A 26,965-nucleotide genomic window follows, 5' to 3' on the forward strand; every position below is an offset into this window, starting at 1 on the left:
TGGCATCTCTCCACTGTGCTTCAGGTTGTTTTGCTGCTCTTTCCCCTAACACAACTGAGTCATATTTCCCCCCTAGTGCTGGGGGGGGGGGAATTAACATCCAGAATTATTTATACACATAATAGGACCCCACAGTAACATCCATATGTATTTGTGCACATAATAGTCTCTGACACACTGAGGGGCAACCCGCATGCAGAGGCATGTTTACACACATTGATCTCCCATTACCACCTGTGCAAGTTTAAGTTGCTCTTGAAGCAGTAATAATAATAATAATATTTTTTTATTTATACCACACCCTTCCTGGTTCAGAAAATTGGGCTCAGGACAGTGAACAACAAATTTAAAACACTTAATTGATGCAACAAAAAACAGCATAAAATACAGTATAAAACGTGAATAACAATAAAGTCAGAATTCAAAAATCAATTTGGGGGGAAATCCATCCAATAAACATTGGATGATCACCAGGGCTAGTACTGGGAAATATTTTTGCATCTTCACTCTTGGGTTCCACGTGAAGGTGGCATTGCAGTCTAGAAATCCATTGACCCATCCCTTCTGAAATGGGAGGACACGGTGTAATCACCCTACCATGTACTATTATTTCAGCAGGAGAAGGGTTAGAGAGAGCTCTGTAGAAGTACTGATGAACTTGCTGGCTTTTGAACTGGCTGCCTCCACCTTATCATTGCTTTCTTATCACTCCATCTGACTTTGATGTTCAGAGGTGAGTGTCATTCCTTACATATCCAAAAGGGCACCAGCCATGCACTAGAGGGTGACATCAGTAGGCTTGGATGAACCCCAAGGTGTGCAGACGTACAAAAGGCTTTCAGAAGGGAGAGAAGAAGACAGGAACCCTCAAACAGCCCACTGAGACCTGAGGATGCTCAGTGTCCATGGGATGTTTTTGGAGTGTGTGGGTGGGGGTGGGGTGGGTGGAATCATGAACAACATCACTCCACAGTGCAACATTTTGCATGATCAGGTTTCAAAAGCACCCAAGAAGCCTCTATGTACCGCAAGGTCCGCAGATGCTCATCTTCCGACATGTGGGTGGCAATGTGGCTCGATGGTGGGGATGCAACAGGGTGGAGAGTAGTGAATAGACTCCCATTATAATTCTAATTGCATCAGGATTTGAATGCCTGAATAGGGCTATTCTCTGTGCATCACCAGGTGGCCCCAGTTGGGAATGCACATAAGAGGGTGGGCAATCACACTAGCTGCCCCAAGAGATGCTTACTTCCATAAACAAATTTATTCTGCTGGATTGGGACTGAATTTAATTTTTCTTACATTTGGTGACCATCAACAAAGGACACCCATATATATGCATTGTGGAAATATGGTATTTGCAAGTATTTGGTGCTTTCTCTTATGACTGCTGAGAAATAACAGCTTTTCATCAAAACTCATATAATTACACTTCAACCATTTCTTTACTAATATGTCATGGGAGTCCATTTGAAACCTCACATATAAATTTCTATCACTGTAAAATGGACTCCTCTCTCTCTCTTTCTCTCTCTCTCTCTCTCTCTCTCTCTCTGTGTGTGTGTGTGTGTGTAAGTGTGTAAACTGAGTCTAATTTCTTAAAAGTTGCTCTTTGCCCGGGGGCCTTGAGAATAAGGGTGTGGTCCTAAGATATAGGGGCTGCGGAGACTGAAGTTAGTTTAACCACCTCTTCACAGGACATCCTGCTGGGCTCTGGTGAGGGTGGAGGAATGCTCTACTTCTCCATCTGTTTCTAGGCATCAGTTTTTTTCAGCCCCCCCCCCCCCCCGTTTTCTCTCTCAGTGGGAAGAGAAAGAAGAGGAAAAGGTTTAGGCACACTCAGGAACCTGTCTAAATCCCCCACCCCACTTCCTGTAGTCAGTGCTTAGGCCTGAATTGAAGCAGGACTGTCTGAGAGGTGCTCAGCAAAAGATCCTTTCAAAAGGTGTCTTGGGGCCCCTCAGCTGTAGATATTAAATCTATTGCAGCCATGCGTATCCTGCCGAAACTGATTTCCACAGGGAGCGTGCAATATAGGGACTTTCAGCATTGCCAATCACTTTTATTCTCCTCAGGAGAGCAAGAAGACAAGCTGGAACACCTGCTCCCATCGATTGCCGCCTAAGTCAGTGGTCAGGATGGACCGAATGTTTCCCTTGTCAAGGAAGAAAAGTAAGGCTCCACTCAAATATAGCCAAGCGTTCTTTATAGCTGCCTGCAGTGAAAATAGACACAAACTTTGAACACAAAGTGCAGTATCCAACCTCTGTCCCATCAGCACAAGGATTTCCAGAGGCACAATGGGACCTCCCACCTCTTCTTCCTTGTACAACTCATGCCTTCCCCAAATCTTCTCCAGAGGGTTAGGGAACCCCTGGAACAGATTTGAGAGGGAGGTGCATCAGGGGAACAGTGTCCCATTGCATAAGTGAAAATCATTGCATTGGTAGAATGGTGACTTAACACTACACTGAATACAAGCCAGTGGTTTACAGTTGAGAACAGATGCATGTTTACCCAAGCCCATTAAAACCAATGGGCCTAAGCTGAGAGATGGAGTGTGGCCTATGTGACCAGCAGTTCAACAAAGCAGGATGCCCATGAAGACTATAAGAAGAGCCCTGCTGGAATGGAGACAGCTTCATATAGGCAAGGCAACAAACCCATGGAGTGCATGGGGCAAGCCTCTTGCACAGACAAGTAGTCTGTATACACATACAGTAGAACTCTCAGTCATGTGACATTCTATCATGACTGGATTGGCTTTCAATCAGCCAATGAATTTACTCTTCTATTAAAGATATTGGGAATGATTTGACAGGCATGGAAAAACTCAGTTGCAAATACTTCTGCTGTGTTGTTAACCTTCTCATCCCTTCACATTTCTTCCCTATGAACTTCAAATTGTGTTTTAAGTAATTTTTTGGTTTTGGCAGGCATAGCTGTACTGATAAAGCCTTAATTTGTTTTACATTTTTAATACTTAAATAATTAATGCTTGCTCTTGCTAGGTTAAAATATTGTATAGATCTGTTTTTATTGCCTCTTGATGTTTAATTCAAATTTTATCATTTTGTATATATATATAATTTATGGCAGATATCCATTTTAATTTTTTAAAAAATGCATATTATAGCACAGATATCGAACTTTGCAACAGCCAGCCAAATACAAGGGGAGCATATGTACTGGCCACTTTTGGGATGAAGTAGTGTGCCAATCAGCAGGAGAATGTATTGTGAGCCAAGACTGTGGAGCTGATTTTCGGTGTGAGGAGACTGGTGAGTATGATGCCATTACAGATCCATTAGCTGATCCAGCGATCCTGCTCCACACCATTAACCCATTTCAGGAATGCGGAAAAGGTACTGATCTACTGTTCCATGCAATAAAGTTAAAGTGGGGCACAGTGACATCTAGGGAAAGAAGGAATCACCTAAGGATTTGCCAAAGCCAGCCCTATCACGTAGTAGCGTGAGGTGAGCTTGATCCAAAGGTACCTACCTGCATGTGTTCAAAAGGACAATGTGGGCAGAGAGTGGTCTGCTGCACATGCAGATTCTGGAATGACTGCCTGACCAGCTGCACTGTATCCTCATTTGTGCCAATCTCCACATGTGCAACATTTTGTGCTTGCAACAATAGATCTGCAAATCTGCAGCTGCAGGGCCAAGCTAACCCTGGACCAGTGTCCAGGCCAGTGTGGTGTAGTGGTTAAGAGCGGTAGTCTCGTAATCTGGGGAACCGGGTTCGCGTCTCCGCTCTTCCACATGCAGCTGCTGGGTGACCTTGGGCCAGTCACACTTCTCTGAAGTCTCTCAGCCCCACTCACCTCACAGAGTGTTTGTTGTGGGGGAGGAAGGGAAAGGAGAATGTTAGCCGCTTTGAGACTCTTAAAGGGGAGTGAAAGGCGGGATATCAAATCCAAACTCTTCTTCTTCTTCTTGGACCATGGCCCAAATGGTGCCCTCTGGGTACAGATTTGCTGAGCCACTGATAGACCAATTGCGTTCTTGTCTGCTCCTCACTCAGGTTGAGTGCTGTATGGCAAAGCTGTTGTTATCGTGTGAAAAGCCACACCTGCCTTTTTCTTCAGGAACACTTCCCACACTGCTAACTAAGGCAGGAGAAGGCAGGAATCTACTCTTAAGGATGTTCCTTGAGTGTTCGTGCCTTAGCCATCATTATTGCAACAAATTTCTCGAGCACATTCTGCAACATCACAGCGCCAGCTCATTCTTTAAGCTGACAGTGTTCATTTCTCCAAAAAGTAGCAGCAGGAGACTTTTAGGCTTATAGTTGCTTTTAAAAACCATAAGCAGGGATAACAAATGCATCCTGGGAGCTTTGACAAAGTGAACCTGACAAGGAGAAGCACACGGTCTATTCATAATCCATTATTTAGAACTGAAAAGGTGCCCAGCTAAAGCTTTTCCTGTCTTACCGCAGTGGCAGAGAACAGGGAAAGTTTCAGGATTCTTTCTGCAACTAGTTTTGGGAGCACCCTGGAAGCAATGTGCTTTCCTTCATTCATACAAAGAGAGATCTCCAAAGTCTGGAATGATAAAGAATACAGTAAAGGGTCTTGAACAGGAGATTCTTGTAATGAGTGTGTAGTTCACTAAATCATAGAGTTGGAAGGAATCCTAAGGGCCCCTAGTCCAACCAACTGCAATGCAGGAATCTCAATAAATTCAGTCACTATATAGTTCAGTCCCTAGGTGGCACAGGTGAGGGGCTGTAGTTCAGTGGTAGAGCATCTTCTTTGAATGCAGGACATCACAGGTTCAATCTCTGGCAACTCCTGATAGAGTTGGGAGAGGACCCTGCCTGAAACCCTGATGCTGTTAATTAGTATAGACCTTTCTCAACATTGGTTCCATAGTTGTTGTTGGACTACAACCACCATCATTCTTAACCAGCATGGCCAGTGGTCAGGGATGATGGGAGTTGTAGTTCAAAAACATCTGGGAACCCAAGGTTGAGAAAAGCTGATGTAGACCATACTGAGCAGGATGAAGCAATGGCCTGATTCCTTATCAGGCAGTTTCCTGCATTCATATGTACGTTGCTTATGGATGGAGTCTAAAGTTCCCTGTTGCTGTTTTGTTCTTGTTTAAGGGAGACAAGAAAGTTATTGCCTAGTTTCCTGGCTGGTCTCTCTCTCTAAGCCTCCAATAAGTGAGGCCCAGTTGCCAATACAGGCCTGAAACTGAGTCCAAACATTTACTCCTCTGCTAGGACCAACACTTTTAAAAACCTTGCTGCAGACACACATTCCTACTTCACCTATCTTCTCATGGTTGCTTCATCCTGCAGCATGGCAAGGTATGTTCTGCCCATTTCTTCCTCCCAGTGATACCTTGCAGGTATGGTTAAAAGGTGTTATAGCAGCTTCTAGCCCAGAAATAATCAGGTGACACAAGGGCCCCTATAGTAAGGTTACCAGACGTTCCTGTTTCCCAAGGACAGTCCCCAGATTTACAAATCGGTCTCTTGACAAAATCCATCCATTCTGACTGAAGTTGGAAAGTGTCCCCAGATTCACAGAAAAAAATCTGATGACCTTACCCTATAGGGCCCTACAAAGCAACATCTGTTGTTTGGGTATGGATTAACCATTCCTTTGCCTTCAGGAGACCAGTCTTGAGGGGTACTGGCAACTGGTTGCAAAACAAAACCCATTAACTTCAGAGTAGCTTGTGAAGACATAACAATTTAAATTCTAAGTGCTTTTCATTGTCAATATAAAAAGACACCTGGGGTCGTGTGCAATTTTGTACATGATATCTTGTTGCATTTGACTGGGAACTCTGAATAGGAAAGGACATTCCATGCCACACGCACAAAGCCTCTCTTGTTCTCAACATATTTCTCTTTGAGTATTCTTCACAAAGACCTCCTGCTCAGTTAGAAAGTGACAACAGCACAACCTGAGCAAGGTCCTACACTATCTTTGTGATTTGGTTTAAGTGAACCATTAAGTCCAGCCTTATCTAGCTAGAGCAAACATGAATTCTAGAAATGGATAACAAATCTTTATCTGCACTGCAGGTCGCTGCATTAAACGCCACCTTGTATGCAATGGAGAACCGGACTGCAGAGATCAATCTGATGAGGCAAGTTGTGAGGATGCAGAAAGATTCTGTGATGATCTGGATCCAGTCCCCGGGATCAGTAAAGCTGCACAGGGGTGAGCTGCCATACCCATGTACTATGGTTCTTACACATGATTTAAGCATTGGGAAATTTTCTCTTTAATTTTAACTTACTATGTTGTGTAGTTTAGAGAACTTCCAAGTTTTAAAACTTCTTAAATAAAGGAGAGAAATAGGAGTCCATGTGTTTATTTATTTTCATGGACTTTGTCTTATAACTCATGAGCAAATTGTGCCTGTTTTACTCTTCCACATGAGCACTGGCAGAAAACAAACCACGATCCCTCACTCTGCATTAAATTCAGATCAGGAATTGTGGTTTGTTATATTCAAACTACAATTGATGAGCCCTAGAAGGAAACAAGAAGGATTGTATGGAATGAAAGTGAGAGTCTCTCTCCCTCTCTCTGTGTGTGTGTAAGAGCACTAGCAAACTCTCCTTACATGCCTGCTCCTGTCTCTTTTGCTCCTGAAAGATACAATATCCTTACACAAAAAGAGGCACAGATAGTGTATGATCCTACATTCTATGGAGGCCAGTGTGAATCTGTCTATAATGGAGAATGGCGAGAATTGAAGTATGATGCAGCATGTGAACGTCTGTATTACGGGGATGATGAGAAATATTTCCGAAAGCCATATAACATCCACTACTATCAGTTTCTTGTAAGTATTTGTAGGCCAACATTATCGGTAAGGCTGAGTGGGCAATTGGACCTCAGCCAAATATAGACCCTTGCAACACGTGAGCTCCTCTGAAATTCCATACCATCTACTGCTACCTTTTAAAAATTTCCACTGTCCAGAATATCACATTAGCATGTGATATCAGTTTTAGGTGTTGTATATTGGGGGGGGGGAGCATTCTCTTTATTACATATTATCCACATATCAACCAGATAATATGTGAGTGCGGAAGCATATGCAGATCCCTCTGAATCCTTTCTAGCAGATTTATCTGTAAGACACTTACCAGTGGGGGCCCCCATGCATCTTTCCTCTACCAAACTTGGACGCCACATGCAATGCTTTTGATGTGCATACCCCTCTATACACAAATGGATTCTCAAAAGTCTCCTACCTGAGGATAGAGACATCAGGGAGACCTGATTTCTCCAGGGGAAGGATAAATTATCCCACCATTTCCCAGTGGTAAGGCTTACCATTAGAAGTGACAGGAGCACAGCTCTTTTCTTTTGTGCCTCCTAAGTGGGGTTTATTTAGTGGGGGGGGGGGTTTGAGGGGTTGCTGCCACTGCAGGTGGCATGACACCTCTGGTAAGTGGCAGTCAGTGATTGTGTTGGCAGCCTGGCCCCCATTTTGTATCTTCTGAAATGGCCTGAACTCTGGAATTGTTCTGGGGCACTGGGGTGGGGAAACAGTGGCCTCCATCAAAAAATGGTGGAAACAAATCTGTGAAGTAGTCTCCTTTCTTCCACCATGCCCCCTCCTGATCACATGTTTAATCAGGGGGATGGGAGCAGGGAGGAAGAAGGAATGGCAGTTGTGTGGAAACACTCCAGCTGAGAACAGAGGGCTTGCTGCTGCAGGTCCTGCTTGTCCAGGGTCTTCAGGAAGGCTCTTGAAAAGCAGTTCCCTGCAGCATCAAAGCCCCTGAGGGCTGCATGAGAAAATGTTCTCTTCTCTTTGACCAAGAGCATGGGGCTCTGATTGTATCCTCTGTGGGCTGCACAGGGGTCCATGCACAATCCTCTTGAAAGCGCTCTTGCAGAGGGCTTTTGACCAGCCCCTTGCTCCTGGTTGAGGCCTCTGAAAATCCAGACTGATCAGGATTTCAGCCCCACTCATCAGCTGATGAACAGAGATTGAATCCTGCTGCCTTGGTTGCGCAGGCCTGTTCCCTGCTAGAAACAGGAGTATGTGACCAATGCAGGATTTAACCCCATCCTCCCACACAGTGGTGGCAGGAAATGGGCATGGCTTTAGGGAAAATGGCCTCGTGGCCCAAACTAGGCTCCCTGGTAGGCCAGGATTGGCCAAAGAAGTAGAAGTTCCCCAGCCTCATTATAGAGGCTAACCACACAGGCACTTCATCCAGTCATATAAAATCCTTACAAAAATGCAACAATGAGTTAAAACAAGATGTCATCCTGGTGCATCATTTGAAACGATTATGCCACCAAACTCTAGCATTAAAAAAAAAAAAGTCTTGCAGTACCACTGAAAACTGCTCAGGCTTGGTTTTTGTTGAGTCTCCAGAGCAAAGGAGAATCATCCCCCCATTAAGCCAATATGCTAATCTAAAATATCTCCATCCAGCTAAGATGTTTCTCTTTTCATTTCAGGCACATGCTGATTCTGGCTTTTCTTCAGAGTATTTCGATGATGCCAAGGACCTACTGAATGCCATAAAAAAGGACACCTCTCGAAGTTATGGCTTTACATTTGGCATAAGCCCTGAAGAAGTCCCTTTGTCTCTGAGTATAGGCATTGGCTTATCAAAGGGTCAGGGGACCCTGAGAAATTTTACTGAATACGCAGCAAAGGTAATGAGAAAGCAGGCGGAGGGGGCTTCTTACTCCTGCGATGCTAAATCGCCCAAACACTCTGTTACTGATATTGCTTTATTTCCCTGCCCACATGTTTTCCCCTTGAAACAATAATCATCCTACCTTAATTTGTTCATGTAATTGCACGTGTGATCATTAGCAATTCTGTTTGCCTTCCTTATTACACTGAAGCAAACAGAAGCATTGTAATGGGAATGAAATTGAATTACAAGTAGAACAACGCATGCCATCTCGCCCCATCCCTCCTGTTTCATGGTGACATTAAGTATATAAATGAGTAAGTGCTCGGAGTGGCGAACAGAGTGGGGGAATTTAAAGAATTGCTCGTCAGCAACAGTTGTCTTTGGGGAACATGTTCCAATGTCACAAATATATCTTGTTTAAATTAGTGTAAACCTGAATGAATGGCTGCGAGAAGCATTTGTTTTCTTAATGGATATGAAATCTTTGGGAAATCCACAGATGTAAACAGAACTGGGCTTTGACTTTTGTCTTGCTTAAGCGTGGAAACCTTGTGTAATGGGTAGTTGCAAGCAGGGAGCTATGGTAAAAAAAAGGTAAAGGGGCCCTGGATGGTTAAGTCCAGTCAAAGACAACTATGGGGTCTCTCATCTCGCTTCTCAGGCCGAGGGAGCTGGCATTTGTCTATGAACAAATGGATGAGGGAGCACAGATTGAATTGTAAGGGAGCAGAGAAACTACCCCCCCCCCCCAATTAAATTATCAGCTCTGCAACCCTTGCAAGCCCTTTGATGTCTGAAGAATACTTTCCTGAAGTTCCTGAAAGGATCTACGGGGAGAGGGGCAGTTAGGCTTGGAGGATTCGTAGCACATGACATGTGTCCTTTGGTCTCTGCCTTGCATATCACCACTAGCTCTCCTCAAGGTCATAATTAAAGTTAATGGGACCCCTGACCATTAGGTCCAGTCGGGCTGACTCTTGGGGTTGCGGCGCTCATCTCGCTTTACTGGCCGAGGGAGCCGGCATACAGCTTCCGGGTCATGTGGCCAGCATGACTAAGCTGCTTCTGGCGAACCAGAGCAGCACACAGAAACACCGTTTACCTTCCTGCCGGAGTGGTACCTATTTATCTACTTGCACTTTGATGTGCTTTCGAACTGCTAGGTTGGCAGGAGCAGGGACCAAGCAACGGGTGCTCACCCCATCGCAGGGATTCAAACCGCTGACCTTCTGATCAGCAAGTCCTAGGCTCTGTGGTTTAACCCACAGCACACCCACGTCCCCTAAGGTCATAATTACATAACCAAAACTCTGTAGCTTAGGACTGGTCCACAAAGAAAAGAAAGATATAGTCAGCCTTGCAACAGGCAAGAACTTTTCATTTATTCATACTCTAATACTAGAGTTGCTTCTCCATCTTTAGAAATTATTTCCTTCAGTTTGCTGTTTAATCAAATTATCATTATCCACAGCATCATTTTCGATCACCCACTGGAAAAAGTTCTCAAGCATCCCAACATGTGTTGCTTCATGCTTGAAATAAACTGGGATTGTATGAAATGGGGTGGAAAACCTTGTTCACTCTGAGGGTCACATTCTCCTGTGGAGAACCTGCTAGGACCCACATGCAAGTGATGCACAGGGCCAGAGGGCAAAGGATGTGACTCTTCCCTTTGTATAGCAGGCTACGTTCTAGCCATGCAACACTCAGAGGTTTATACCCACACACTCCTTTTTGTCCAGGCTACAAGGGAGTGTACCACTGTTCAAACACAGTGTAGCTCGGCAATAAAATTTGAGGGGGATGCAGGGTAGGCTGGTAAGGAGCATGGTCTGGTGAGATGGAATGGCCTAAGAAAGAAGAAGAAGATATCCCGCTTTATCACTACCCTAAGGAGTCTCAAAGCGGCTAACATTCTCCTTTCCCTTCCTCCCCCACAACAAACACTCTGTGAGGTGAGTGAGGCTGAGAGACTTCAAAGAAGTGTGACTAGCCCGAGGTCTCCCAGCAGCTGCATGTGGAGGAGTGGAGATGCGAACCCGGTTCACCAGATTACGGGTCTACCGCTCTTAACCACTACCCAAGGGCCAGGTAGAAAGGTATGGAGGACCAAATTTGGCCCCCAAGGTTCTGCACCCCGGTATAAGAGCACAGCCTTGCCCTATTGGTCTCTTTTGGTTCCTGCCAAAAAGAAAGAAGGATATAACGTCAGAAAAAAGTGGGTAAATGTATTTTGCCCTGCTTCATCTACAGAATGTTGGATTTATTCGAGCTCGTACCAAAGTACAGACAGCCCGTTTCAAGATGAGAAGAGATGACATTGTCCTGGATGAAGAGATGCTTCAGTCTCTGATGGAGCTTCCAGATCGGTACAACTACGGAATGTATGCCAGGTTCATTAATGAGTATGGCACCCACTTTATGACATCTGGGACCATGGGAGGCATATTCGAATACATCCTTGTGGTCAACAAAGATGAGATGAGAAAAAGAGGTTTGCAGGTTTAATTTATTCTACCCGCTTGGCACATTGTAGGGTGCTAGAAACCAATTCCTTGATACACGTAAAGCATATTGATCAGCAGTACGTTGTAATGACCCAGAAACTCAAGATTCCTATTCAACACACTGCTCTTTTATTCAACAATGTTATGAACTTGCATGCCCAAACTTGTTTCTTGGAGTTAATAAATAATTTCCTTCCAGGTATAGCAAAAATAACAGCAATGATAACTCCAGGAATTTCTTGTCTTTAGCCTTGAAATTTCTGCATTTCAAAGCACACGAGACAGCATCCTGCAGACAGACCTAGTTAAATTCAAAGGCATTTCTTGACTCGTAAAGTGTAAACAAACAATGTTTTTGGCATTTCACCTACCATTTTACACAAGGTGGCTTTCAAACTGCAGAATGACAGAGTTCTGCTGGCTTCAGCTTTCAGCAAATGAAGGCATCCAAAGACAGCATAGTTCTGCCTACACTTTGTGTTCATGTAGCCAAGCTTCTGCAGTTGTTGCCATGCACATTTCATGATAGCTGAAGCATAAAGCCTTCTAATCATCAATGGGAAATTTCCTATAATAACATGATTCTCTTGTTCATTTTTGCAAAGCCATCTACTGTGTCGTAAAACCCAGAACCTGCTGTGCCTTCTGTGATACCAGTATATTAGTTATTCACATTCTCTTCCAAAGGTTCTGGTTTGGTGACTTCATTCTGGGATTCTCTACGGAAAAGGGTGACATCAGCAACACCAGGCTTAGCCAGGTATCTCTAATCTTAGGAAGACTAGTTCAGCATCCCTGGTCTTCACAGTGTGTCTTGGCTCCTACCCAAAACATAGCAGCAGGTGCACCTGGCAAGGAAGCAATGCTTTATTAAAGCAGATTAACAGTGCAGATTCAGTCGCGAGGAAAGAGCCAGATATAGTCCAGAAGGTTTTACAAGGCAAAGGGTTAGCAGGGAAAGTCTGGTCTAAGAGCAAGGGCTAGGGTTCATGAATCCAAGATAAGTAGTGAGAATTGCACAGCTGCACAGGAACTGTGAAGTTGTTCCAACAAGTTTCGCCACCTACTCACCAAGCTTTTAAGCAGAGGCGGAGAATGCCCAGCTACTCACAAGAATCTTGGTTGTTTGCAGAAACTCCTGGCACACAATTGAATGTATGTAAGTGTAGGGGTTACTGTCCTCAAAGAGAATCCTGACCCACTGTAGCCCTTGTTTATTTATTTGAATGATTTATATCCCAGCTTTCTAAGCTGAAGTGTACTTAAGGTAGCTCATAATAAAGCAAATTGGCAACACCATCATGGGCAGGGACCATCACTAGCAACTCACTAGCAAGCTGTGCACTCTGTTATTGCTCTCTTTGTGCCACTGCCTACGTCTTTGTCAAACCTAGATTAGGGTCAGCAGGATTCCCAGTGATTTTCTGGATGAGTTTCTCTGTTTCCCATTTTTCCAATCTTTCCAATCCCAGTTCTCCACATTTCCACAACAGCTTGTGATTATCTTTTTTTAAAAAAAAACCTCCTAAAAACTCACTGGCATTATAGTGACGATTTCTCCTAATATATAAATGTGCGCATGCAATTTTGCCTAATATACATTTTTGCAAAGCAATTTCATCCCCAATATAGTGCATTTTCATCTGCTATTTTCACTAACATTTATGCACACTTTACCGCCATATTTACTTTTTTTGTACACGTTCCTTGGCTGGAGAACTGCATTTCCAAATTTGGAAGAAATGTGAATTTTGAAGGATGCCTGCATTTCAGTCCTTTTATTGTTTTGGAAAGTGTGGATTAGGTCAGTTCACCAACTGAATTGAATCCCCGTTCCTGCTTGGGGGTAGGGAGACTGCTATAAAATTCCCAGTCCCCTGCCAGCCGACTGCAGCCCATCATCCCTCCTTCTCTCCCGTTAATTTATTTGTCCTTAATATTCTTGGGAAAGTGTCTTTCCTGGACATGAAGGCTGAATGATAAAGAAAAGAGCTTGCCAAGAGGGGCTTCAGGAAGCTGCCTGCCAAGTGAAGAGGAAGAATGAATTAGCAGCATCTAGACAGAGCCATTATTTTACTTTATATTTTGCTTACTGTATTTCAGAAGTGCTGTGATTTATTGCAACAAGATGGCCCTACTGTAAGGAAGAGGGAAGTTGAAGTTCTAAAAGAGACAAAAAATGTGTCCCAGAACGGACATAATTTTTACTTTTATGTAGGATACTTGTATAATTTCATCTACAGTGCATACCATAAAAAGAGGACACATTTATCAAGCTGGTGCTCTGGTTAAGTGCTACATTGAGTAAGGAGACGCAAATCAATGGTTCAGTGAACAGCAGCCCTTTGCTTCAGCACGGCCAGCGTCTGAAAGCAAATGTTTTCTTGAGAATTATGGGTTTGTTTCCCTTCTTTTAAATATGCTGGTGATGGATGCAACTGGTACCCACTCCAGCATGGATGGCCTGATGAAATGCTGCAGAAAATACAGCCTCCAGGGCTTGACTGCTGAAGCTTGCCTTCACAGTCAGGGTCGGAGCAATTGCTAGATTAAGACTGTGATCCTATGTAAATGTACTTGGCAGCAATTTCCCATAGCCGCCCATTCTGGCTTCTGAAATTTAACCAGCTATTGCCCATGAACTTTCAAGCATGTTTTTACAGTTGCAAGGCAGAAGAGCCCAGATTCAATCTCTGTCATCCCCGAGGAGACCCCCAGGGAGCGGCTGCCAGGCCATGAGCGAGAGAGACCAATGCTCTGACTTGGTTTGAGAAACCTTGGGCTCTTTGATTTTTTTCTTCTTTTAATGAAAGCAGAACCTTGTACCCACAAAACAAATGCTACACTTGGATGCATGTAGAACTGCAGTTGCATACAGTCCTAGCTTTTTAAAAATCTGATTACAGTTCCTGTGGATAATAATAATAATAATAATAATAATAATAATAATAATAATAATATCATTTATACCGTGCCCATCTGGCTGGGTTTCCCCTCTGGGTGGCTCCCAACAGAATTAAAAGCACAATAAGACATCAAACATTAAAAACCTCCCTAAACTTGTTAGAAAAGATAATGATGAAAGTGGTGGGATTCCCCATGCTCACCTGAACGTTGGTTGGTCACACTGCTCCTGGTGGAGAGGGAGGTGGCAGCAAGGCTGGTGTGGTGCAAATGCGCTGGCAGGTGACCAGATTGACTCCAGTGTACCTCACCCACATCACAGCCACCACACCCCTCCCTCTCTATCTCCCAGGGAGCAGCAGTGATGTGACACACCTGAGCTGAGGTGGAGCAGTGGTGCCTTACCACACGGTCCACTGAGGAATGAAATGAACTGTCATTTGTTATGAAAAGGAGGGTTTGTTGATCTGCAAGGAAGTTAGAGGAAAGCAGGATCCTCGTGAGCAGCCCCAATGTTATCTTTTACTATTTCTTTCAAAGGAAAACGCTTTTGGTTTATGACTTCGCTGAGAAACAATGCACTTTACTTGTGGTTTATCACTACACAGAACGAGATATTTTCCCCTTTTGTGATTAATTCAAAAACTAAAGCATAAATCAATCTAATTGGTGGGCCATATTCATATCATTGGATTTGCATCCCGTAATAAGCAATCTTGTTTACTCCTTCCTTAAATTGCCAATATTTTGTATGATCATCATTTTGCTGCTTCTGCTGCATTCAGATTGATCAGCCTTGGATTCTTCCCCCCTGTGGCAACCAATAACAAATTGTATTGACTGGCCCTTGCTGAAAATAATTACTTAACAGGAACAATAATATATCAATTAATCAGAGTGTAGTTCAACTTTAATTTTATGGCACTCAAACAGTGATAAACAATAATCATTCCTATTGCTTACAGTAAATATATTTCACTCGGTTGTGTTGTTAACAGTTGTAGACTAGTTAAGCACAAGCCATTGAATACTATAGATTTATTAATACACTGTCAGCAGGCAGCAAATGAATATAAATTCAGCAATTGGGGGAATTTGTTTTATTAGCTGTGGTAAAGAACTGACCAAGCTATAACTTTATTGAGAGCCTTCTCGCTAGGGAGCTAGAAGCTCTAACTTCTGTTAATTAGAAGTCTTGCCAAATAGCACAAGGATTGAAAAAAAGCAAAACTCCAAACTGTGGATTAAATCTGGTATCTGCTTTAACTAAAATCTCATAACAGTAGCTGATTTGGATTAAAATTTGCCATTCATGTGTTCCCCTTTTCTCCCTCAGTCTCTGCCTTCATTGCAGCTGCAAGGAGAATACAGTGGTACCTCGGTTACACAAGTTTCAGGTTACAGACTCCGCTAACCCAGAAATAGTACCTCGGGTTAAGAACTTTGCTTCAGGATGAGAACAGAAATTGTGCGGTGGTAGCGGGAGGCCCCATTAGCTAAAGTGGTGCTTCAGGTTAAGAACAGTTTCAGGTTAAGAAAAGACCTCCAGAATGAATTAAGTTCTTAACCTGAGGTACCACTGTAATTCAGAAGCTTTTGCTTTCATTTTTAATTACGTAAACACAGTTTGTTGTTTCATTCAAATGTGGCAAACTGTGGCGAGTCTTAACTATGGAGTGGAAGAAGCTGCCTTGTTTCAACAAGCCATACTTAAGGTTCATCACAGTTTAAAAGCTTCCAGTCTCCTCGTGGCCACACCAGAGGGGAGGGGAGGAGAAGCATGCAAGCCTAGAGTTTGCTCTGGATCCTTTCCATTATAATGCTCCATAGTTTTATATAGTATTTACGCCTTTGTCCACATATATCCAACTTCTCAACAGCTAATTAGAGGCACTTGTGATTTGGGGTGGGGCCAGGAAAATTCTTTCCCCTGGTCCCTTCTTGTCATGCTAAGGTTGCAGTGGTGTGTATACCAGTAGTGCTATTTTACATTTTGCACAACCCCTAAGCACAATGTTAGCAGCACCAAAGCAAATAAATAACTTGAGTAGCTGGTAGTCCTTCTTGTGACTCTGATCCACACTGCTGGTTGGTACATCCCCTTCTAAGTACATAGTGCAGCATGCCACACGGATAGCCAAATACTGGAGGGAGGTGAAAGGGGACATGACCCAGCAGAGAGCATTGAGCAACAATGCTGTATGATCTGTCCAAGAAATATCACCCTTTACAATTGATGGGAGACAAACAGGGCTCCACAGGGCTCCTCCTATGTTTCAAGAAGAAGAAGAAGAAATCAATAGACGTTCTGCTGCTGACTCCAATGGAAAATGAATGAAGTTCTTTGCCTGTCGTAACATCAATGTAACCAAATGACTGCTGAGCCTTTTCGCAGCAAATTCTCTCAAAATTGAGATTACAAATCAGTGTTGGAATGTGTAGCTTCAGTTGCCCTCACACATTTCTTGGTGGTGTTTCTAACCTTTTTGGGCTGGGGCTTTATACGGTGGCAACTGTAGAATAAAATTTATATTGTTTTCAGAAAGCAGAATTGTACTTACTGCTTCACTGGTGATAGCTTTCCAGGTTCCAGCTATTGATTTTTTCTTTCTTTCTCCCTCGGACAGTGACTAATGAAAAGTAGCTCAAATGGAACTGTACGTTTTCGAGTTATTGTTTGCATACATGTATTGAGTAACATCTTAACACTTGAAGATTTATAGTCAGTATCTAGGGATATAAAACTGTGATTGACACTTGCCTTTCCTCCATTTCCCTCAGGGGTTACAAGGGACATGGTAAGCTCCTGTTTTGGTGGATCATTAGGGTTAGGCTATAACCTTGACGATCCGGACATAACCATAGGTGCCAAGGTGTCCTTCAAACGCTGCTCAAAGGATGCAGGCCAAGACACAGGTAGGAAATGCACCCACATTTTCCAAAAACCTCTCCCTCTTTTTCTTATTTGAAAAGGGTATATTTGCCTTCCAGGAAAGCTGAATCATTTACTAAAGTCATTCTTTTGTAATCACAAGGACCACACCCACAAGAACAATCCTATACCTCTCCACTTTCTTCCAATGGGGCTGGTGTAGTGGAAAGTGCTGTAGAAGCCATTGGGACCTACTTCCATATCATGTTTAGGGAGAGGTGCATTTGATAATGATAATGCTCGCTGATAATGATGATGATGATGATGATGATGATGATTATAAATTTATTTCTACCCCACCCATCCGGCTGGGTCTCCCCAGCCACTCCGGGCGGCTTCCAATAAAAGGTTAAAAATACATTAAACCATCAGTTATTAAAAACTTCCCTAAACAGGGCTGCTCTGTTAAGTGCTCATGACACTTCATTCATGCAAGGCACTCAATATGGAGCTTCCATTGTGCTTGATCAGGAGGATGCAGCTAGGGCAGAATGCTGCAGCACAGCTCCTGACAGGAGTGAGACCCTGTGCTCAGAGGAGAGACATGCCTGTTCATGGCTCATTCACTTAGCTGCTACCAACGCCTCCATTTGCAACCTTAATGCCGTCCTATGTGTCCCGTTAGTAAAACAAACAAACAGCAAATAATTTAATTTAAAAATCCTTAATTGTCTGGCATTATCGGGCACTTTTACCACCTACAGCTGAAAAAGTGCAATGCATGTGATGCTGTTATTGTACTGTTATTACTCTCATCTTGAATTGCCTTTAAATAAAACAAAATAACAAATGAAATAAAGATCCTCCTAAGTGAGCTCAGGAGCACATAAGTGGCATTCAAGCTTCCTTTGGCATCTTACCTCTGTGAGTGTCTGCTAGGCCATTGCCTTGTAATAGCGCCTTGCTGGCAAATGTCCTCCACCGAGTCACCTTGACGAACCAATTTTGACTCCACTAGTGGATTCATAGAAGCGAACAGTAATCCATTTCATTGCCCAACTTTCCAGACGCTCAAAAGGAAAAGGCAGTCATCGAGGATATTATTCCCCGGGTTCGAGGCGGAGACGCAGCCTCGATTGGAAGGCTGATGGGAAGCTGGAATGCCAATGCATACCGTTATTGGGGGAGGTCATTAAAACTTAATCCCACTGTTATTGATTTTGAGGTAAGCCTTTTTCTTTCAGTTGTAGAAACGCCACATCTCCAAAGGATTGAAAGTGTACTAGACCAGATCATTTTATATTTTTATTGCTATTCCATCTTAGGACAGGATTAAATGTAATGGGCCACTGATCTGCTGACCTATTTCACAATGAGCAAATGCATTTTTTTAAAGCAGCGCCTTCGAAGCAAGGGAGATAAGGCACAGAATCTATCTCGAATATCGAAGTTTCAGTTCATTGCAAAATGGCGACTAGCTTGTCAAAAAGAAGCTTTAAACAGTCATATTCATCCATGTTATATAATTCTTGGAAAGGGAGAAGCAGAATCGTGCACATCCCCTCCCCAGGATACCAAGTACAGCTCTAAAGCAGGCATGGCCAAACTTGGCCCTCCAGCTATTTTGGGACTTCAACTCCCATCATCAGGACCAGTGGTCAGGGATGATGGGAATTGTAGTCCCAAAACATCTGGAGGGCCAAGTTTGGCCATGCCTGCTCTAAAGAATCCTTTCTGCAGAAGGATTCATATGCACAGACAGGTGACATGGAAGTGGCACAGGAGACTTGTGGAGTGGACTTGTGGAGCAATGGGTATTAAGCAGTCCTCCTGGGTGTGCATCTACAACCATGTAGCTTTGATGCACGGTCTCTGATAAAGGACAGCAGAGAGATGGGTGGGTATGAAGCTTACTCTCCCAGTTCAGATGGGCATTTGGAGCAGAAGCTTTGTGGAGCAGGGTATGGGGAGGCAGTGTTGCAATCCATCTGTATCGGACTTCTAAGGCAGGCTAGCTGTGCAGCACCAAGTGAGCAGCCAGCTCCACAAAAGGCTAGAGGTGAGTGGAGGCCTTAAGAATCTCTTCCCACAGTCCGTTTCTCAAGCTTTAGCCCCTGGTTTGAAGACTGTGTGCTTGTAAAAAGGACAGCCCTGTGGCCCAAAGGGGGTGTGCAACCTGTCTGTTGCACACCCTGCAGCATTGGCAGTACCAGAAGCTCCTGATTTCTCTGCTGAGCCAGACTTGGTGGGGTGGCACCTATGAGGGTTCTGGCTTGGGAGCTGAGAAAGAAGCCATGATGTGCTCTAGAAGGTCCTCCTCCAGAGCAAGGCATTGTGAGTGAGGCCGCATGGATGGAGCCTGCACCACCGCTCCTTTGCTGCAATGGGGGCAAGTTACCATTTAAAGTAACCTAAAACCATTATACTTGTGTATATTTAAAGTGTTTCAGTCACTATAAACAGCAATTTACCACCACCATCCAGTGCACTATGGATGATCTCACCTATAGTGCCTCACTCTGAGCAAGGACCCCTCTGAGCTGCTGCTTTGTTGGCAGTTGTGTGGACAGGCGAATGGGAGGGGGCTTCAGAGTGACTGCAGGAAGGTAGGTTGAGGTGATGGGGTGATGGTGCTTTGTTTTTGAGGCTCATCATGAGAAAAGGCTCTTAGCAGTTCCTGGGTATTCTCTGCACAGATCTTCCATTAATGCTGCCCAAAACACGCTACTGTTTGCCTGTAGCCTACTCTATAACCTTTAAATGGCTGCTGCAGGAGCTCTGCCAGTGCTTGTAGTTTTGGAGCGGATTCAAGCACCCAATAATTAGTTATGTCCACTTGAATGTCCCCTTATCTTGACTCATGGTTGTTTGCTAAAAGGCCTTGTGTAAATATTGTTCCGAAACATCATTTTTCAAGGCCATGTCGCAGCTCTTCTGTAGAAATCCTTACCGCCCTTGTGAAGTACAGAAAGCAAAACCTCTGCAAACAGACTGTCCTGTGTGGTCCCGGCAGCTCTAAGCGTTATTTCTATCTATATCTTGCTCTTTGCTGTTCCTTCTTGGGGCGCTCACTGTCCTCCTTTGCGCACGTGCACATACACACCCACCTACACACCCACCCCAGGATGACTGTTTGACTGAGGGTTGAGACAAAATGGTTTCCCTGATCAGGTGCAGGGCAATCCTGGTTTTCTGTAGTTGGTTTTTTGCTTTGCTCTGCAAGAAGTTGTTTTTCATTTGTTAAGATGAGCTGCTGCCCTGGCAGCATATTTCTGCAGTGTTCCTGCTCTCTGCTTGTGGTACATTATGGTTTGTGCTGCAAAGACTGATCGTGAGGATGCATGGCCCTTCTGTGGGTGTGGGTGTCTTATGCCCTATGTCACACCATAATGGGGGAGGTTGTGACCAGGTGAGTTGCAAACAAGCTCAGTCTACTGTCCAAGTGCTGACTATTGCAGGGCAATTTCAAGGTCCCTGCTCACACTTCCTTCTTACGGTTCCTTAAAACTTGGGCCAGAAATGCCCTCAAATTTCTTCAGTCTTCCAATAGCCTTTCAGACAGAGGGCTGATCTCTGTAAAGTAGGACATATGACCACTCTGGAGTGTGTGAGGTGTCCTTAGTAAGTGGGAAGTTTTCTTCAGGCCACCCACTGCCCAGCATTGTCAGGTAGCCTACCAAAGGGCTTTCCAAGCTACTGTTTGACAGTTATTCTGCCAGTTTTGAGAAGCTATTCCTCCTGGGTATTGCATTTCCAACCCTTTACCCATCCATTAGCAACATCACGGATAATTCCCCATCTGTTATTCCACAGCTGCAACCCATAACTGAAATACTGCCTAGAACCAACCTTGCCAATATTGAAGCCAAAAGGCAAAACCTGAAGAGAGCTTTGGATGAATACTTAATCGAGTTCAGTGCCTGCCGCTGTGGGCCGTGCCAGAACAACGGTGAACCGGTGCTGATGGGGTCCTCCTGTGTTTGCGAGTGCCAGCAGGGTTCAGAAGGCCCAGCGTGTGAGAACACAAGACAGAGGGGTAAGGTGAAACCATTGGAGGGAAAGGTCTGCTGAATACATCATTCTGACTCTGGCTAATTGATACCTCCCGAGATCTATCCATCAATCAACACCTCCTTTCAATGCCTTTGATCATCTTGCATGCCAGGCAACCTAAGGGGCCTTATACAGGAATAAAATTAACAGCTCAAGTGATTATTATAAGTAAGCCAGGTTAAGCAAAGAAGGTTTTAGAGGTAACAAATGTTCCAGTGTCATAAATCATACCAGAGGCGGCAGGACCTGAGCCAAAGTATGGCACCAACTGAATATTAATGTTAAAGTCTTGCAGCCTCATCCCTGGGGCAGATGTGGGTGTGCCTAAGCTGATTTATTTCAGCAGGTTTTGGAGCACCTAAGTCTGCATAGGGTCAGGCCAGTCCTCTTGGCAAGTCTTGCTCAAGGTGCCTTTGCAAGGTTCCATTTCTTGTCTTTAAGTTTCTACTCATAATGTATTGTGTCACAGGTCGTCCAACGGATGGTGGTTGGAGCTGCTGGACACCATGGACTCCCTGCCAAGCTGGATCTAGAAGGCGGACAAGACAGTGTATCAACCCAGTTCCTCAAAATGGTGGCGCCATGTGCGCAGGGAAGAGTGTAGAAATACAGGGATGCTAACATCTTGTCATGAGTGGGTTGCCAAACAAGAAAATGATGGTATGAGTGCTGAGTCAAATGCATTGGGCCATTCATATCTGTGATAAAGGTGACCAGCAGAATGAATAAAGGGGGGGGGATTGGGGAGGGGGCTCATTGCTTAGGGGCTAACAACTATGGCAGCTATTCTAGTTGTCATGTATAAGGCTGCAATGAAAAGGAATATAGTTTTTTTCCCCCTAAAACAAAATATGAAAGGAAAGGGACTGCAGTGAGTATTACTGGCCTGCAATATCACAGATTGACAATTACAACAGGGCTGTCCAGAAGCTCACCCTCCATGTGCATATTCAGTGTGCAGAGCAGCACTGAGTGTAGATGAGCTGCCTCAGGGTTATGGTTGTGCAATTTCCTCCACCATGAGACCTGCTTGCAACTAAATCACTTCCACATTTCAATGATGTGGCAAGTGTGGAGTCAGTTGGAAACTGTGCATGGAGGAACAAGGTGTTACACAACCACTTCACTACAAGGCCAAGTGGATACAACCAGAGTTTCTTGTGTCTGTAAATCTCATGGCTGATTCATATAACCACTTTTTATGCCCCCCCCCTTGCTGCTATGACTGGGCCATTTCAGCAGTCTAATGAAGCCCTGTTTTCTTGTTTAGCCTCCACAAAAGGCCATTTTGTGTTAGTTCTGCAATAGTGTGCTAAATCAGGAGCTCATGCACATAGTTTAACACCGCCATTTTCCTTCCATAGTAACAAAAATGTTACCCTGGATAGGAGAAAATGGTCCTAGGTATGGTCATGTGATGATTGGGTCCTCACAGTCTTCAAAGACTGTCTATTGAAAGCCTGAGTCCTGTTAGGACATTTTGATGTGGCATTTCCTTCTCAGACCTTGGTGGGGTGAGAATCATAATCACTGAGCAGACCATATGCATTGCCTCTTCCATTCACCACCATCAAGTGAACAAATTTCTGAAACAAAGCAATCCTCATCCTTACATGATACTTAGATTGTGCAACGAATATTGCACCCTTATATATTGTGCTTCTTCTAAGTACAATTGATTCCACTTGAATAGCCCTTCCAGACAATTAGTCCCCTAGGTCTTCAATCCCAAAGGAAGCCTTAGCGTCCTTTTTTAATCTCTCTCTCTCTCTCTCTCTCTCTCTCTCTCTCTCTCTCTCTCACACACACACACACACACACACACTACTTTTGTAGCCCATGGAATCACACAACCCAAGCATTTGCCCCAAAATTCAGTGCAACTCTTTTGGCAGTCATATCAAAACACATTCTGTAAATTCTTCCGATATGGTTCTGAAATGTTGGCAGCGGATATGCACTTTTAAAGAAAGTGGATCAATCTGAATTGTTACAAAGTAAAGATAATTTTTTTAAAAAACACCAGACACCACTTACGTCAGAACTACATAACATATAGTGCAGCACATGCTTACAAGTGGGCAGAGGGAAAATGCTCCACAGGTACCCTCCATCCTATACATGCATCACAGAGAGCTATGCAGAAAGGAAAGAAGGGCTCATACACACCATTCATCTAATTCTTTCAATTGATACATTTGCTAATGGCATTAACTGTTTATTTGCTTGAAAAATGCCACATTCCTGATTCACATAGAATGGACTGGATATCAAAACAGGGGTGAATAGTGGACAAGAAAACCTGAATAATGCTTTACTTTTGTTCTAAGCAGATACACTGCCAACTTCAAAGATTCTAAAATCCAGGCTGCTATAATTTTTAATATAACGTGATGATGAATAAAAGAATCATAGCCACATGCAGCCTGTCCACAGACGACATTGCTGCACAAATGAGGCTATTTTCCCTTTAAGACTGGCCATGAATCATCTATTAGAACACCAGCATTTTATCTCCAAAGGTTCCAGAGCTGGAGATGTTAACAGTCCAGTTGATTTAGGAGCCCTTTTGGAAAACAAGACATAAATCTCAGTACAGGAATATGCACAGGATTGAACTGATTCCAAAGACTGTAGCTGGGAGTCCACAGCAATATGCTTTGAATGAATGACTGGAAAAAACAATAAAAACAGGCACAAACAAACCAATGCACACAGTGAATACCAACCATGCTGCATTTGATTGTGCTGTGCATTTTGCAAAGGGATCAAAGAACCATGATGGTGGACTGGCTGTCAATAATAGAGGAGGAGAAAACCAAGCAACATCATGCTTAAAACCAGGTTTCCAGATAGCCCCTCTCCATTTGCTTCTCCACCCAAAAGAGTTGATTGTGTCTCTCAGTCAGCTTAGCTGGAAGGACTAGAGGGCATGGACTGGTGAACACAACAGCTGCCATAGGCTAGAAGAGCCATGAGAACAATCCTTGTGACCAATGGAAGAGTGCAAAAACTGGGAAAAGAAACCTATATCCTCTGACTCTGATGTGCTAGATGCAGGTGTGTGGCTGTCAGGAGGCGCTGGGTTTGAACTGGGAGTCTTTGGAATTGTGAACAGTGCTCCATGTGGTGAGCCATGAAACTACACATTACAGCTGCTGTAGGCAGTTTAGGGCCTAGACTGACTCCATCTGACTACATGAAAGGAGCGGTCCTGAATCAGACCATAGGCCCTTTCATCCTATGCTCACAGTGACCCACCAAATGCCTCTGTGAAGCCTGCAAAGTAAGAGAAGAAGAGCTTGACACACTGTCCCCACTAAGGCTAGATATTGGCTCCTCTTGAAAAGGAAGGGATTTGAGGTCTTTCTGGCATGTTTCTGTATCCTGTGGTTGTTATTTGGCCCTGACTTTTGACTCAAGTTGGGATAACTTAGAGGGACTAACTGAGCAAAAGGACAAAATGAGCACATTCTTCACACAGAGCTGCACTCAGAATGGTTATCTCACACCGGAAGAGTATAGAGTGGTGGGACGGAGATCCTATCCTGACACTGGGGCTGCTGCTGCTTATTTGGTCAGGGTTGGGGCAGTGGCAATTTTGGCATGTGGAGGTACACCCATGGGAGTACCAGCACCTTCCATGTTTGATGAAGCAAAGTGGAGAGGATAAAGAGAGAACGCTGAGATAGAGCCACTACTTAACAAAACGCCTTTTAATAATAGCCGTGGTCTTGAGATGCATGTTTTCCAACAGTATATCGATGAGCATTTAGAATTTATCGTAGCTTCACTAACTTGACTGCTTTACACCCTGGAGGATTAGACCAATGCTTCATGTGACCTTTCTAGATAGGAAAAAAGTCTTCTTCTTTTTTAACGTTGTGTGTGGAATTTTTTTTAGCTCTTGTCAAAACGAAAGCAATTTTCTTTTGTTCGAAGGGCTACGCCATGCTGTTCTAAACACCAAGATTTGATTTTTCTGTAGAAAGAGAGAAACCAGCTGTATAACGCTTTCAAATTGATAATAATTCATGGTTTTGTACAGATGGTGCTGTATTTTGCCATTTTTATAAAGGGGGAAAGAATCTCTATTTTTCACAGAGATCTGAAACCACATATATTAGCTCCAGTAATCCTTTAAGGTTCTGATCTCACACCAGGCTCCAAACAGTGGTTCCCAGCTTTTCTTATACTTCCATTACATTTGAGACCCAGTGTAGCTACCTGCTGTATTGTAATGTCCAGAATGCACAGAGAAGGGAGATGTCCACAAGCTACACATGATGCTGATACCTGGGAAATATAGTCTCGTCCCTTGTTTGGGCCTGGTGGCTTCATCACGCTTCTTTGAGGTCCGTAAACAATTAAATGAGCGAAACTCAGACACCAAACGAAATTGTACCCAGCCTCTGTATGTTCTTCAAGCTTGTAGTCATAGAAGCATTTCAGCTTTTGGGGGGAAAAAAACCTTCTCATCACATCCCCCACCCCAAAATCTGGAGGACTTTATAATTTGTTCCAAAGGACTGTGGTTTCATTTTACTTCCACAACAGCCCGTTAAGTAGGCTAGGCTGAGAGAAAATGATTTGCTTAGGACCTCTTGATAGTTTGTGGCTGAATCATTCCCACACTTCCAAGGCCAACACTTCGGGTACTACTGCACCAATCTGGCAAGTGTCATGTTTAAAAATAAGCAGGCAAGCAGGCTTGTTGTTGTTTTTGTTTTTGTTGGTATTGGTATCCATCTGTCTCGAGAGACAATGGAATGTGCCTTCAGGAATGCAGTAAAATTGCTGGAGAATCACAGCACCTGCTGTAGCTGCAGAGACTGCTAACTACTGCCTCCCATGTTGTTTATGCTGCATTAGAAGCAGCAAAGTGACCTCTCCAGAGTGCAAGCCTGGACAGTGTGTTTGGAAGTCCTGGGCTGCCCAGATGAGAAGAATCCCCTGTATGTATGTGTATGTACAGCATGTGTATACAGGACTCCCCTGTGTATATATCAACATTTGGAACTGTATTACCGAAGCTTAATATTCTATAGCAGCAAACTATTTAGGACTTTAAGGTGCAGCTATGCACATATCCCCAACAGGTAGTATGTAACCATCATGGCTGTCAACCAGCTTTCACACTTTCTGAACTTCTGATGCAGTTCTCAGCACACAAAAAAGCCAAAATGCATTCAGAAAGGTATATTCAAAGCAAATGTATCTGGAGAAATGTGTATTTTGAGAGAAATTGTGGAAATGCATATTTTGAGAGAAAAATCTGTTTAACTGTGGATGAAAATCTATTTAAAGATACATATTTTAGTAGATATGAAATGCACATTTTTGTCTATGTGTATATATATATTTAAATGCTAATTAACAGAGAAACAGGACAGTAAGTACATATGCAAAAGTGACATAGACTGAAAACAGACTGATTCACCAGGCACCCACCCTTCCAGTATACAAATTGGATGGTATTTAAAAGGACACTAGAAGTAAAAGAGACTTAAAGGAAATAATTAGCAGTAATTGAAAATGGAGAAGGTGTATGCTGGCAACATGTTCTGCAAGACAACCAGAGATCACTCTGGGTGGAATGTTTAATTCAGTCTGTAGAATTCAGCCCCTATTTCCTATCTCCTTCCTGAAGAGTTTAATATATCTGAGCCATGGCAAAAAGACAAGGAAATGTAAAGGAAGGCTATACACCGCGAGCCACCTAACAAATGGCAGCAAAATGCCCCTTTTGAGGCTCTCTTCAAATGTCAAAGAGAAATCTCCTCAAGCCCAAGGCATCCCCCCTGCCACACACACACATTTTATCCGAGGCTCACAAATCCTTAACAATGAAAAACAGGAGTTTTGTGCAATGAAGCTGAAGTGCGGAGAGAGAGAGAGGGAGAGAAAGAGAGAGAAAGGAGAACCTGCCTGCCAGGCCTGTAAAAGATTATGAGCAATTACACATTTACAGTGC

General features: G+C 43.7%; 1 protein-coding gene and 1 long non-coding RNA gene across 2 annotated transcripts in view; one reads left to right on the top strand and one right to left on the bottom strand.

The window, feature by feature from the left end:
• C8A (complement C8 alpha chain) overlaps positions 1 to 22,816 on the top strand; it is a 29,117-nt gene extending 6,301 nt beyond the window's left edge. Inside the window, exons 2-11 of the mRNA XM_083448081.1 lie at positions 2,079 to 2,175; positions 3,140 to 3,284; positions 6,058 to 6,196; positions 6,638 to 6,827; positions 8,468 to 8,668; positions 10,909 to 11,149; positions 16,848 to 16,982; positions 18,006 to 18,163; positions 20,752 to 20,974; positions 21,461 to 22,816. Coding sequence (XP_083304207.1) covers positions 2,079 to 2,175; positions 3,140 to 3,284; positions 6,058 to 6,196; positions 6,638 to 6,827; positions 8,468 to 8,668; positions 10,909 to 11,149; positions 16,848 to 16,982; positions 18,006 to 18,163; positions 20,752 to 20,974; positions 21,461 to 21,612 — 1,681 coding nt within the window. The 3' untranslated portion in view covers positions 21,613 to 22,816. The remainder of the gene's footprint in view (positions 1 to 2,078; positions 2,176 to 3,139; positions 3,285 to 6,057; positions 6,197 to 6,637; positions 6,828 to 8,467; positions 8,669 to 10,908; positions 11,150 to 16,847; positions 16,983 to 18,005; positions 18,164 to 20,751; positions 20,975 to 21,460) is intronic.
• On the bottom strand, positions 22,664 to 26,369 carry LOC310680978. The gene is made up of 2 exons (XR_014513033.1): positions 22,820 to 26,369; positions 22,664 to 22,789 (listed from the first exon to the last, which is right to left on the bottom strand). It is a non-coding gene; the product is annotated as an uncharacterized lncRNA (long non-coding RNA).
• Between the last annotated feature and the right edge of the window lie 596 nt (positions 26,370 to 26,965).

The sequence above is a fragment of the Podarcis tiliguerta genome (assembly GCF_965153285.1).
Source record: "Podarcis tiliguerta genome assembly, chromosome: 6".
NCBI lineage: Eukaryota > Metazoa > Chordata > Lepidosauria > Squamata > Lacertidae > Podarcis > Podarcis tiliguerta.